A 15,019-nucleotide genomic window follows, 5' to 3' on the forward strand; every position below is an offset into this window, starting at 1 on the left:
ATGTTAAAAACAAACAAACAAACAAATAAGTAAAATGACATTTACAGTATATAGAAAACAGGCATGAACTGACTCAACATCCTTCATCTATCCCACCAGACTCAGTCATATCCTTACACTCTTCCCTCCACTCCTACGCTCAAGACAGGCCTCTCCGTCCCAGGCCTTGCTCCTCTGCTTTTGTTCTTGGACACTGACAGAGCAATTATTCCTAGCATCTGTCTAAATTTGTCTCTCCTTTTCTCTGAAATCTCTTTAGACACAGGATTCCTTTCAAGCCACTACTAGTAACCTCCCCACTTTTCTATCTTGAATCCCTCCGCCTAGCAGAGGAGTCACAAAACTGTCTCCACTCCTTGAGTTTTGGGCACTCCTTGATCCCTAGTCCCTGGCTTCTTTTTCTACCAGCCCACAGACATTACTGGAGCCTCAGTGTACATACATCATCCTTCTTACACTGTCTTGATGCAGACATATCCTAAACAGATCCAAAAACTGTGCTCTTCAGAGCTACGTTTATTCTTCCTATTGGAAATCCTTTTTCCTTGAAACACTGCTTTCCACACATTTGCCTTCTTATTTTGATTGGGGTTTTGGTTTTATTGTTTTATTCTTATTTAAAACACAAAGAGATAATGGATTACACAGGGTTGGTAATGGTACACCTCTTACATGCACACCAGCCAGTTTCCTGTCCATGAGTCTTTGCTCTCTCGTGCATCTTTGTATTTCCAAGTGCTTCCCTAGTCCAGTGGTCAACAAACTGTGGCTTGTGAGCCACATGCGTCTCTTTGGCCCCTTGAGTGTGGCTCTTCCTCAAAATACCACAGCCTGGGCGAGTCTATTTTGAAGAAGTGGCATTAGAAGAAGTTTAAGTTTAAAATATGTGGTTCTTAAAAGAAAGTTCAATCGTTGTACTGTTGATATTTGGCTCTGTTGACCAATCACTGCCCTAGTCAATATCTGTAACCATACTCATTAAAGTAATTTGAATAGTACTTATGCATTTCTATTTCCCTCTTTAGACTATAAATTACTTGAAAATAGGCATTTACTTGTCTTAATTGTCTAAGACAGTGGTCGCGAGTCAATGTGGCTCTTTGGCAACTTGAGTGTGGCTCTTCCACAAAATACCACATGCGGGCACGCACGTACAGTGTGACTGAAACTTCGTGGCCCATGCGTAAAAGTCGGTTTTTGGCTCTCGAAAGAAATTTCAATTGTTGTACTATTGATATTCGGCTCTGTTGACTAATGAGTTTGCGGACCACTGGTCTAAGACACCATCTAAAACACTAATGCTCAATAAAATTTGATAAACCCAAACAGCCAAACTTCATTAAAGAAAGCAGTCACATAAGCTGGTTATGACTGAAATTGAATGCTCAACTTGAATGAGCTATTCCATAAATCATCTCAAGAACTTAAGAAATCATTCCATAATTACTTATAGAGATTACAATTCTACTCTCACAATTTTTCCTTCCCACATAAACAGGTAAGCATTTTTAAATTACCATTTTAGATATGTGGGGTTTTAAAGAAGGAGAAAAGCTTTAAAAGAATTTTTAAAAGTGTAATTTCACCTTGAAAGCTGCTTCTTATTTGCTGATTTTTCAGGAGTCCTAGGCAACTTCATCTGTTTCTGGGGGGTATACAAAATACTGTCTGTAGATTTCACCCTTGGGATTATCTGTTTCTCCATAACTTTTCCTCCATCTGATCCAAACTCCTTGGGGTGTTTGTGAGAGGATTCAAAATCAATGAAGAAGACATTCTCTGAGTTATCTTTACTTTCACTATCTGATGAATACTCCAAAATTTCTGTAGAACTTGCCTGAAAAAAATTAAAAGATATGCAATTAAATTTGAAGAACTCTTTATTCAAGTGCTTATTTATACATGTCTATTATTCTATTCCCTTATAATTATAATTAGTAAATAACTTTAAACATACAGTATCTTAAACTTTGTACATACAGTAGCTTAAACTTCTATTTTGATATGAAATCCAAAGTATAAGGTCATATAACCAAAGTCAAGATGAGATTAAACCAATTGTAAGCAAGATGTTCTCTCATAGAATCCACCAAATTAGATACAAATATTCAATCTTCCTCCAATAAACTAACAAAAATGTGCCAGATAGTCAGTTTTGAAAACTGAACTAATGACACCAACCTAAGTGGCTGACGAAAATCACTACAACCTAACACTTATTGGAAAACATGTAAATTTTTTTGGATTTTGAAATTTAATATGAGGTAAATAATATTCAATATTTCTTATGAACCAAAGAAAATTGCCTCTTCATGTGTAAACTACTTAATTTAATTTACCAAAAGTCTCCAAGGGTAAAGATGAAAAGTAGACTTTCCAGCACAAATTCAATATAATATTTTCCAGAGGCTAGTTTTAAATTGCAAATATTATCAGGAACTATATGAGAACCGGAGGCCTGGTGCATGAAAATTCTCTCAGCCTGGCCTGTGTCCTCTTGTAGTCCGGGATCCCTCAAGGGATGTCCAGCTTCCAGCTTAGGCCCACTCCCTGGGGGATCGGGTCTAAACTGCCAGCCAGTCATCCCTCTGGCAGCCTGGGAGCCCTAGGGGATGTCTGGCTGAGAGCCTAAGCCCGCTCCCTGTGGGGAGCAGGCCTAAGTCAGCAGTTGGACATCCTTAGTGCTACTGAGGAGTCGGGAGAGGTTCCCGCTACCACCACTGAGCTCACAGCTTTCAGCCGAGCTTGTGGCTGAGTGGAGCTGCCCCTGTGGGAGCCCACTGACCACCAGGGGCAGCTCCTGCATTGAGTGTTTGCCCCCTGGTGGTCAGTGTGCATCATAGTGCCCAGACCAGTTGTTCTACTGTGAGGGTCAATTTGCATATTACCCTTTAATTATATAGGATATTAAGTCACTGCCTCTTTTTCCTAACATTTCCTAAAGTATTTATTCTTCCCCGGACGCATGTTTCTAAACTACCAAAATAATATTTTGAACACTGGATTACAAATAGAAACTCACATCACATAGCCTAACTGGAGAGGAAAATCATAACTTCTTCTGTGATGTTCTCCATCTTTGCCCGACTCTCAGTAAAACTCTTAAATCTGGTATGAATTTCACTTTCCCATCACTTGGCTTTGCAAGTCAGACCCATGTTGTTCTACTGTCAGCAACAATTCATCCTTCAACACCATTTTTTCCGTGTATTGGTAGCCCCTTTTAATGTAATACCTATACATTTTAAATTTACTAAACTTAAGTTATATATTCAGTTAAATGGAGTTTCTGTGCCTGTATCACTTCATAGGGTAGTATGGGTCCCTCAGGAAGAGCTCTATTTTGATGGCTCAACGTGGATTGTGTCACTAGCACTGAAACAGGCACCTGGCTAAAGAGGGTGAAGAGGCCATGGTACATATAAGGATTATTACCTGTGGGTATATGTATATGCATGTGCATTGGTACATGGAAGTAGCACTAGAATTGTCACCATTTGCTAATCTACATAAGACAAAAGGTTTATCACACTTGGCCTTTTAAAGGATTTTATAGTTGCATCCTCTTTAAGAGCTAAAAAGGACATCACCAATCCCCATATCTCTTTCAAAAAACTGCTAAGGTAGTCAACTGTTACTAGGAACACTTAAAAGAAGGAAAAGTAAAACAAAAAAACAAAAACAAAAAAACCCCTCAAATTAATAGCTTACTTCCTCTACCCTTTTCACAATCTCAGTTACATGCCTAAATTATTGTCGGCAGGTGCTAATCAAAAAATAAGCCCTGTGGTCACATGTTTCCCCTGTGATTCTCATGTATAATTAACAATAGACCATAAAAAATATAGTTAGAAAATTAAGATCCGGGACACTAAAAACTTTACTTGAGAACTCCAAATTTAAGTTCATCTTTTTGTTATGAAATGTCTTTTCATTTAGTTCCCTAAAGTTTTGCATTTCATCCTAGAACAGGGTTTCACAACCTCAGCACTGTTGCCATTTCCCCCTACAAACTCTTAAGCACTGGACCCTTCCCCACGCCCTGTCTCTGCCCTTCCCACCTTCCCACCTTCCCACCCCTGAACCCCACATGAGGAGAACTTCAGGCCCATAGGCCTCAGCCTCACATTCCTGGTCTCAGGCCCACCTACATTCCTTGATCCCTGACATTGGACACTCACACTGTGACGGTCCCCAGCTGCCACCGACCCTACCTGAGCCAGCTTGTCTATGGGACTGAGCCCCAGTGGAAGGAAGGAGAGTGGTCCCAGGCTCCTCGCCCTAGTACAGGACTGAGGAACAAGGGGGAGGACCAGTGAGTGGGCATCAGTGGGCCAGTGCCCACCTACACCCCCAGTGTAGGAACCTGGCTAGAAAAGGCAAGCATGTCTGCACCACCCTCACGGCCACTCTATATTCTTGATCACCTGCTGGGGGAAGACTTCTGTGCTGCCCAACAATACCCCATGTTTGGGGCCCCTGAATGTCCATCCACCCCACCAGGCCAACTCTGCACCCTCCTGGACCCCCTCTGGGTGCTACTAAGAAAGTAAAACAGCAGGTGGGATGCCCCATGTCAACCTTCTGCCATTAAACCCACAAACATAAAAACACAACAAATAAATAATGCCTTTAGCAGTCAATCAAAAAGACAAACAATGCCTTAACCAGCACAGCAAATCCTGTGTCCTTCGCATAGGCATTTCTAAGAAGAATGAAAGGTATAACAAACACCTTTAAGAAAAGACACCTAGAAGCCGTCACTTCAGGAGACTGTATTTTAGAACTCCACCCAAGCCCTAGTCTCAGATGAATGTGGAAGAAGTCTCCTCACGTGGACACACAGAACTACAGCTGACCGGTCACAAGCTGCTCTGGCCCCAGCCTGACGGTCAAGAACACGCTTTGTTTGAGAAAGGATGGTGTTGGAGTGTGTGCTCGTGCATGCATGTGTATAGATGCGTGTGCTAGGGGTGGGCAGGAGAAGGTGGGGAAAAAATCAAATATAGGTCAGAGGAGCCTGCAGGATCATAAGCTCAAATTTATATGTTATATGTTGTTGAATCAGAGTAAAGAGAAAGAAGAGCTTTAAGTGTCGGAATGATAAAGACTTGGTTTTGAATCACAGCTCAGGTTTTTAATTGTTTTGAGACTTTGAACAAGTGACTTCACTGACTCTCGCATTCCTCCGTTTAATCCAAAAATGGAAAATTATTCCAGCAATATTTCAAGAATTACAGATAACAACTTTTTAAAAAATATATTTTATTGATCTTTCACAGAGAGGAAAAGAGAGGGATAGAGTGTTAGAAACATCGATGAGAGAGAATCATCGATCAGCTGCCTCCTGCACACCCCCTATTGGGGATGTGCCTGCAATCAAGGTACGTGCCCTTGACCGGAATCGAACCTGGGACCTTTCAGTCCACAGGCTGACGCTCTATTCACTGAGCCAAACCGGTCCCGGCAACAACTCTTTACTATAAAGTATTTCAAACACATAGAAAAGTATAAAATATATATATATATAAAAACGCATGTTCTCATCACCACCCTATCACCCTTCATCAAATCTTAACCTGGTGCAAATCTTCCTTGGTAGCTTTAATGATGCAGCTCAAACTTCCTGTATCTCTATTACATGTTCCTCCTTCCTAAAGGGGCTTTCTCCTGAGTCACATCCTGTTTTTATTTTTTAATCACACACACTAACACACACACAAATATTGTCTAGTACTATTTTGAAAGCTTTAAAACTTTATATATTATAGAATGATGTTGTTTCACCACAACTCTAAATGACCTACTTTTTTTCATCAATATGTTTTTTTGTATTTATCCATAAAGCTCTATTTCAGAGCTACCCAATACAAGAAACATACATAATTTCAAATTTTCTAGTAGCTAAATTATGAAAATAAAACTGTAATAATGCATTTTACTTAACCAAATATATCAAAATATAATTTCTTTTACTTCTTTGCTCTCATCAGTCACCTTTACCAGTCCCTTCATGGCAATGTCAGCTTTTGCTATCATGCACCTGAAAACTTGTCCAGCCTCTACCCATTACTCAGTTCCAAAGCCACTTCCTCATTTGAAGGTATTTGTTACAGCAGAACCCCACCTCTCAGAATCAATTTCTGCCCACTGTCTGCTCAGGTTGCCATAACAAAATATCATAGACTAGGTGACTTAAATAACAGACATTTATTTCTGTGGAGGCTTTGATTGGTTGAATAGACAACTGGACACTTAGCATATTAGGCTTTTATTATATAGGATTCCTCAGAATACACTAGCACAAATCCAGTAAATTTCCTCTTTCTCTTAAACTAGGTAGATTTGTTTTCAGTTACTTGCAACCAAGAGGCCTAACTATCTGCTAAATACTTTCAAATAGAGAAAATGTTCCATTAAACAAATATTAATACAGTATGCACTAGATGTAAGGCTAATGCAAGATAGAAAATTTAATGATACATAGTTCCATAAAGAGCTTGAAATCAAATAAAGGAGATATTATAAACAGATATTATATAAATGTTTTGAATGGCCAAACAGTGAAGCTTTTATTTCTGACTAACATGAAATTAGCAGACACACTGGAAGAAATAAAACCTCTCCTGGGTTTCAAAGGATTGGAAAATTCTTAATAGATGAAGATGAGAACAGAGAGAACAAAGCATATACGGCAGGAAAGTACAGTGGAAACTTGAGATTCACAGACAATTTCAGACAAATGGAAGTTTAGAGTTTACAGGAAGCAAGAGACAATCATACAAACAATATAAGGTGGGGAGAGGTTTACTGTTGTTCGTGTGGAAAACAATACAATAGTTCATAAATAATAATATAAGAATAAACTCTGTTTTGCATACCCACAACTGTAAACCTACTTTGCCACACCCATATAATCCTCCAGATTGGGTATGTGTGTGTGCAGAGAGAGCACACACGTTCTCTTACATCGTGATAAATCAGCACTCCCATCAAAAATGGGAATTTATTGTCCAGGAAAGAATCTTGTTAAGTGAATACTGCATTTAAATAATTAAAGAGCTACCCTTGAACTGGAGTGTCCCATTTCCTATAAATCAAATCTTAACCTAATTCCATGTATGAAAGTTTACATGTACAGAGTCCTCTTAGATAAAAACTGTGGCTACTAACAAAGTAAAAAAGCAGTCAGTCTAACTGCAAGGTTAAGCAGTGCCTCTGTGGTAAAGTACCTCCACAACAAATGAAATAAATTAGCCAGATGAATCACTGCTCTGTCAGAAATTACAGCTTTTCATTCTAAAATTTATAAATAAGTCACACAAAGAGCAAGACTGGAATATCAGTAATAATTGATCACTTCCTTATTTTTAAATGACACCTTAGTACCCTGTTTCCCCGAAGATAAGACAGTGTCTTATGTTAATTTTTGCTCCCAAAGATGTGCTAGGTCTTATTTTCAGGAGATGTCTTATTTTTCCATGAAGAAGAATATGGTACACATTTATTGTTAAATGAAAATAAAGGAAATTTATTACCTGTATACGGTACGGTAGTACGGTAGTCAACACAAACCAGACAAACTGTGAATCCTACAGTACCAAGAATTTACTCATTTATTCAATGACAATCATGTCATCATCTTCTGGAACATCATCATAACAATCCAATTCCTGAATTTCCTGGTGAATTTCTTGTAACTCCATTTCTTTCAGAATCAGTGGACCAAAACTCTCATGTTTAGCCTGGGGGGGGGCCTTATTTTCGGTGGGATGCCTTATATTTCACTCAGAAGGAAACCTGTAAGTAGGTCTTATTTTCGGGGAAACACGGTAGCTAAATATTTTTTTAACGAGCTCGTAAAAAAAGTAACTAAACTAAAAATCATTCCTTGAAATAACCAATTATAAAACAAAGAACAGTTAGCTCACTGGCATATTTCATGCAAAAACAAAGGTTTAAGCCTAGGCGAGAAGGCACCTTGTGCACCTGCTGCCCTGGGGCAGGTGCGGGCTGTGCCCTGACTCACACAGCCAGGCCTGCTTCCCCGGCCACGTCCTGCAGCACACTGGTTTCTGCTCTCTGAGGCTTCCCATCCAATACTGACTAGGCCCAGACCTGCCTTACAGAATCTTATGAGATTACTGAGAGCCAAGCTGAATTCACCCTGTTAATTCTGGGTTTAGCCTCCCTTTCTTAAAGTCACACTACTAATGAGAACAGTCAGTAGAATTTTAAGGAAAGAAAACGAGAATTATAAGGCCCTGCCTGCTTAGAAACTTTTAAATCCAAAGAGTTGCAAGGTGGGGACAACAGCAAAAGTCAGAAGATATGCCCTTGAGGCTGCGGCAAATCAAATCACCAAAACCAAGAGAGCTCTTAAAAACCAGGGGAAATGAAAGAGTGATAGAGGCGGATAAACCAGCAAATTTAGTCAGCAAATGCTTTCATTTCCACTCCAGTTGTAAAATGGAATTTACTACAAATCAATTGAGGGTAGCTAGGTAAGTATCAAGAATCACTCTGGCTACAATGGATGTAGTGGGAGAGGATACCAAAATAATTACTTATGCAGTCTTTTCTCTCTCTCTCTCTCTCTCTCTCTCTCTCTCTCTCTCTCTCTCTCTCTCTCTCTCTCTCTTTCTCTCTCTCTCTCTCTCTCTCTCTCTCTCTCACACACACACACACACACACACACACACACACCCCTACCTTAAATATTTGGGTTAGTCTCTGGCGATTTATCAAGAATTGCACTGATTGTATGAAAAAGAACAGCAAAAACAAAAGAGTGCCTCAAACCCCCAGTTACTAACAGAACTTTATTTACTACTGGGATTAAAAATCAATAAAACCAATACAAGTCTAGGCAACAGCGAGTCTTAAACTGCTGACAAGAGATATACTCTCCCTCTTTATTTGGTGTGCGTGTTGTAACTGAAACTTTATTCGTGAAAATTAGATAGAGAGGGAAAACAAAAGCTATAGGTTTTCTCACACATTGAAAAGAAGAAAAAAGCACCATCTTTCCTGAGGTAAACAGGTTTAACAAGCTACACCCATGGGTACACCTCTGCAAACACTTGGCTTGTCTTTCCTGAACTAAATATGTTTCCAACCTCAAATTCCAGCCTGATGAGAACAACAGAACTCAAGTTCTATCAATGTGGGTTCCCAAAGCACCATTCCACCACATAATGTTCAAGCCCCTGCTCTGAGGAGTCCCAGAAAAGAAAACAAACAAACAAAAACAGCCATGGCAAAGGCATCTTAAGAGAAAGGGGGAGAAAAGAAATTATAAGGCTCAAGAAGGAACCTCCTGGGTCAAAGTTCACCAAGCAGCTGCTGAGCCCAGCGGAGAAGACAGAGTTTGCCTGAAGCCAAGAAGACTCCATAGCACCTGCCCAGAAATACTAGGTATACCAGTTAATAATGCAGATTTTTTTTCAATAGATGGAGTCACACATATGTTGATATATATGCGATTTAATATGTATGCTATTTTGTTGTATTAACAACAAGCTTCAAAACTTCATATGTCAAATTTGCTGAAGGTGTTCACATCACAGATATTTTTACACTTAAAAATGTTGAATTTCATGCCAAAAAAGGAGCATTTGCGGCAAGTTTTAATTCATTACTTTATTTTGAAGAAAAGTGCTGCTGAATACTTCCGGAAGCTTATGTGAACATGCTCCATCTCAAGATACTTGTGAAAGCTGGTTTAAATGCTTTAAAAGTGATGATTTCAATGTGAAAGACAGACATCCAGGTCAACCAAAAAAGTTTGAAGACCAACAATTACAAGCATTATCGAATGAAGATGCATGTCAAACCTAAAACAACTTGCAGAAAGATGAAACGCTGCTCAGCAAACAATTTCTGATCTTTTACAAGCAGTGGGAAAGATTTAAAAGAAAAGAAAATGGGTGCCACATCCTCTGAACGAAAGACAAATGGAAAAGTCATCAGTAAAATGTTGCTTCAATTGCACAAAAGAAAGTCTTTTTTGCATCGAATTGTGACTGGTGATGAAAAGTGGGTTTATTATTTTGAGAATCCCAAATGCACAAAATCATGGGTTGATCTATATCAACCATCAACATCGACTGCCAGGCCAAATCGCTTCAGAAAGAAGACAATGCTCTGCGTTTGGTGGGATCAGGAAGGTGTGATGTGTTATGAGCGTCTAAAACCAGGTGAAACTATTAATTTTGATCGATACCAACAACAAATCATCAATTTGAACCACGCTTTGATAGTGAAATGACCAGAATGTGCCAGAAGACATGGCAAAGTAATTTTGCTTTATGATGACGCGCCATCACACACTTCAAAACCATTTAAAGACACTTTAAAAGATCTTGCCTGGGAAGTATTAACCCATCCGTCATATTCACCAGATCTTGCTCCTTCAGATTACCACTTATTCTGATCCATGGCACACGCACTTTCTGAAAAGTGTCACATTTGGTCTCTGAATGGTTTGTCTCAAAACAAGGAAAGATATATTGGGACAGTTTCCACAAATTACCTGAAAGATTGGGGAAATGTGTAGCTAGCAGTGGACATTATTACTTAGAATAAAGCACTTTTGATGTTTCTCTTGAAATTATCGTGATTTCTTTGATTACAAAATCCGCATTATTAACAGGTACACCTAGTATGTCCATGGGGTTCGCTACAGTGACTACAGAGAACAAGAAAGAAAAGCAGCCCTGCCCTGACTGGTTTGTTTCAGTGGATAGAACATCAGCCTGTGGACTGAAGGGTCCCAGGTTGGATTCTGGTCAAAGGCATGTGCCTTGGTTGTGGGCACATCCCCATTAGGAGGTGTGTGGGAGGCAGCTGATCGATGTTTCTCTCACATCGATGTTTCTAACTCTCTATCCCTCTCTCTTCTTCTCTGTAAAAGAAAAACATAAAACCAATAAAAAAATATATATATTTTAAAGCAGCCCTTTCTCCGAGGAAAACAGTGTATGGCTGTGGAATAAGGATGCGGTCTGTGATAAAACCTATCTGGCCATTCTCTGTGTTACAAAACAAGTTGAGAGAAAGACAGCCCGGAGTCTTTCTGCAATACCGCCTCCAGAAGACTCCGTCAGGAGCAGCACACTTTGTCCCTGATCTGCTGGAGGTGGAAGGGCCATCCAACTCAAACCTACACTCATAACCAGGACCTCAAAATTAATGGATGACAGCATGTTCTAGAAAATTAATGCTTATTTATGTAAATGAATCCCGAAGGCAAGACACAGGTTGTTCTGGTTATAAGCCAAATAAATAGATGGGAGTGAGTGTGCTGGGCACTGCAGCTGCATTACAGGGAAGCAAGCGGTTCCAAGCTTCTGCAGTCGGGCATCCCTCACATCCCTCGAGGAGTCCCGGATTGGAATCATTGGAATGATCTCTAAAGAAGAAATTTGTCCTGTTTATTTTTCCATAATCATGGCATTCAATAAAGATGAACCAGTAAGGCCATTAATATTAAGGAAGCTAAAAGGCATAATGTTTCATAATGCTTATTTCATCACTATTTCAATAACTGAAAGATGATGTATAGTAAATAATGCACTTATTATATTATCCTTCACTATTTTAATAGCTGAAAGATAATGTAAATAAATAATGCACTTATTATATGATCCTTTTACTGGTCATAATGAACTAAAACAATATTGTGGAGATAAGTCATCTCTGAAAATTATTACTCTTTGACAATCATGCAAGAACATAAATTGAAAAAAGTGTCAGAATGTTTTAGCTTCAACAAAAACTAGAAACAAAACTCACCCTTGAGAATATACTTGGTTTAAAGTGGAATTCAAATAAAACCATGTTTATCGATCTTATATAATAAAGCCTAATATGCTAAGTGCCCAGTTGTCCGTTCAACCAATCAAAGCATAACATGCTAATGAACACTCAACCGCTTGCTATAACGTGCATCGACCACCAGGGGGCAGACAGTCGACCAGTCGCTATGATGTGCACTGACCACCAGAGGGAAGATACTCCAACTGGTAGGTGAAGCATCTGAGGCCCTTAAGCCCTCCTATGGTCCCTCCCTAGCTGGCCAATCTCCCACATCTCTCCCTAGCCCCAATCATGTACTTGTGGGGCCCCTCAGCCTGGCCTGTGCCCTCTTCAATCCTGACCCCATGGGGGATGTTGGAGAGCCGGTTTCAGCCCCATCCCACAGGACAGGCTGAGGGACTCCACTGGTGCACAAATTCCTGCAATGGGCTTCTAGTCATATTAATAAGTTATCCTGGAGTTGACTTACAAAGTTTTGTAGGTACCTTTTTTTACTTGAAAATAAGATTATACTGACACAAATAATCAAGTTACTAAAAGTACATATCTACAATATAATTATAACCAGCAGAACATTTATAACTGGAAAACAATTTATATTTGTTTCTGACCAGAAGTTGTGTTTCTGAATATACTTATTATGGTGTATTCAGGAAAAGTGTTAACTCAGAAGGACCTGTTTTCCTGAATGGCTCCTGACTGGCACCTGGGAATTGAGCTCTTGGAGTGTTCTGATAAAATGTTTTGCAGGCTCAGTACCTTGGACACACTGTACTGTTCTGTTTAGATACTCTGCAAACAATGTTACTCATGGTGGGCATCTGATTTACTTCTGGGGTACTGTAGTTTTGGTCACTGCAGTCAGTCATGCAAGTACTGTCACCAACATGACGGAACCCTGTTAGAAACTAGCTGAGCTTCCCTGGTAGACAACACTTTGCAAATGCTACAGTTCATTGCTAGATGAATTATGTTCTGTTCAACTTCCCAGGAGGATTCTTGGGAGCTTGTGACTGGTTTCCTCTGCCTGCTGAATCTGCTTTGCATCTTTTGTTGTAATAAACAGTAACCTTAAGTATACTGACTTGCAAGTGATTTCTTCCAGCAAAGCACTAAAATACTAGAGGCCCGGTGCACGAAATATGTGCACAGGACGAGGGGGTCCACGCAGCCCAGCCTGCACCCTCTCCAATTGGGGACCACTCGGGAGATGTCTGACAGCTGGTTTAGGCCAGATTCTGGGGATCGGGCCTAAACTGGCAGTCAGTTATCCCTCTCAAAATCCGGGACCATTGGTTCCTAACTGCTCACCTGCCTGCCTGCCTGGTCGCCCCTAACTGCCCCTCCCCCCACTGGCCTGGTCACCCCCAAGTGCACCCCCTTGCCAGTCTGGTTGCCCCTAACTGCCCCCCCTAACCAGCCTGGTCACCCTTTACTGCCCTCCCCCCCCCCCCCCCCCCCGTCGGTCTGGTCGCCCCTCACTGTCCCTCCCAAGTGGCTGAGTCGCTCCTCACTGCCCCCCCTGCCAGCCTGGTCGCCCCGCACTAAGCCCCCTGCCGGCCTGGTCACCCCACACAGCCTGTTTGGTCGTCCATTCGGTTGCTATGGTCGCTTAGGCTTTTATATAGATAGATAATAATAAACAAAACAAAGAAAAATACCAAGATTTCTCTTCTCATAAATCTAAGTACTTTTACATGCTTCAATAAAAAATTCAATTCACCGAAGTCAGAAGTATAAATAAATGTTACAATTCGATGTGAGCTCAGTATAATACCAGAAGTTAGGAAGAGAAAACTCAAGTGTAAATCTCTGCTCACTGGCTCTGAGACTCACATCTCGACACTGACATTCCCTGCCACACTGGCTTCCTATTGCTCCAGAACAGACCAGCACAAACTCAGAGGTTCAAAACAGCACCTATTGTTAGCTCCCAGTTCTCTTATTCAAAGTTTACCTTGGTAATCAAGAGTCCAGGTATGTCATGCTGGGACCTCTAATCAGGGTTTCCCAAGCTAAAATAAATGTATTTATTTTTCAATTACAGTTGACACTCAATATTTTATTAGTTTCAGGTGTACAACATACCGATTAGATGTTTACATAAGCTATGAAGTTATCACCTTGATAATGCTATTACCCATCTGACATCTATTGTAATAACTTTTATTACAATAATATTAACTATAGTCCATGTCTTTAATCCCCAGGACGATTTTTATAACTGACAGTTTGTACTTCTTAGTGCACTCACCTTTTTCACCCAGCCCCCAAACCCCTGCCATCTGGCAGTCATCAATTTATTCTCTGTATCTATAACTTTGTTTCTGTTTTTGTTTGCTTGTTTGCTTTTTAGATTCCACATATACGTGAAATCAAGTACTTGTCTTGCCCTGCCTGATTTATTTACTTAGCATTATACCTTCTAGGTTCATCATACTTTTTCAAATGGCAAGATTTCATTCTTACGGCTGAATAATACTCCATTTTATATATGTGCCACTTCTTATTTATCCATTCATTTATTGATGGACACTTAGGGTGCTTCCATATCTAGGCTATCTATAATGATAAGGGAGATCTAAGATGGCAGCTTAGGAAAACACACCTAAACTGCTATCTTGCACAACAATTTCAAAACTACAACTAAAAGACAAAACGTCTATCACCCAAAACCACAGGAAAGCTAGCTGAGTGGAAGCTCTACAACTAGCCTGAAAGAGAAAGGAGCATTCAGGGCACAAGTGCTATAATAATAAAAGGGTAATATGCTAATTACACCAGACATCATTCCTGACAAAGCCAGGCCTGGAGGGAACCCAGGGTCCCGGGTGCTTGCCAGAGGCTAGTATGCATGAAATTTGTGCAAGAGTAGGCCTTCCTTTCCCCGGCTGCCAGCACTGGCTTCCCTCCAGCATCTGGGACCCAGGCTTCCCTCACAGAGCGAGGCCCCACCCATCCACCACAGCCCACTGGTCAATGGCCTGAGCCTCCCTGTTTGGGGCAATGATGGAACCCCCTGATTGATTGCCCCGCTGACCAGTGGCCTGGGCCTCCCTCTGCGAGGTGATCATGGGGCGATGACTGGACCCCTGACCAATCACATCGCGCCTGCCTTGGCTGGCCTGGTGACAGTGGGTCATAGCAGTGGTCATCTGGATGTTCGTCCGGATGGTTGTTCCACTGTTTGGCCGTTCGG

General features: G+C 40.6%; 1 protein-coding gene across 5 annotated transcripts in view; it reads right to left on the reverse strand.

Moving 5' to 3' along the window:
* The window catches only part of SPIDR (scaffold protein involved in DNA repair), a 244,793-nt gene that overhangs the window by 175,476 nt on the left and 54,298 nt on the right, over positions 1–15,019 (reverse strand). For all 5 annotated transcript variants that reach the window (XM_036437422.2, XM_045581533.1, XM_045581534.1 and 2 more), the window contains one exon: positions 1,587–1,837. In XM_036437422.2, coding sequence (XP_036293315.2) covers positions 1,587–1,837 — 251 coding nt within the window. The remainder of the gene's footprint in view (positions 1–1,586; positions 1,838–15,019) is intronic.

Source organism: Pipistrellus kuhlii, unplaced genomic scaffold (genome assembly GCF_014108245.1).
Source record: "Pipistrellus kuhlii isolate mPipKuh1 unplaced genomic scaffold, mPipKuh1.p scaffold_m20_p_14, whole genome shotgun sequence".
NCBI lineage: Eukaryota > Metazoa > Chordata > Mammalia > Chiroptera > Vespertilionidae > Pipistrellus > Pipistrellus kuhlii.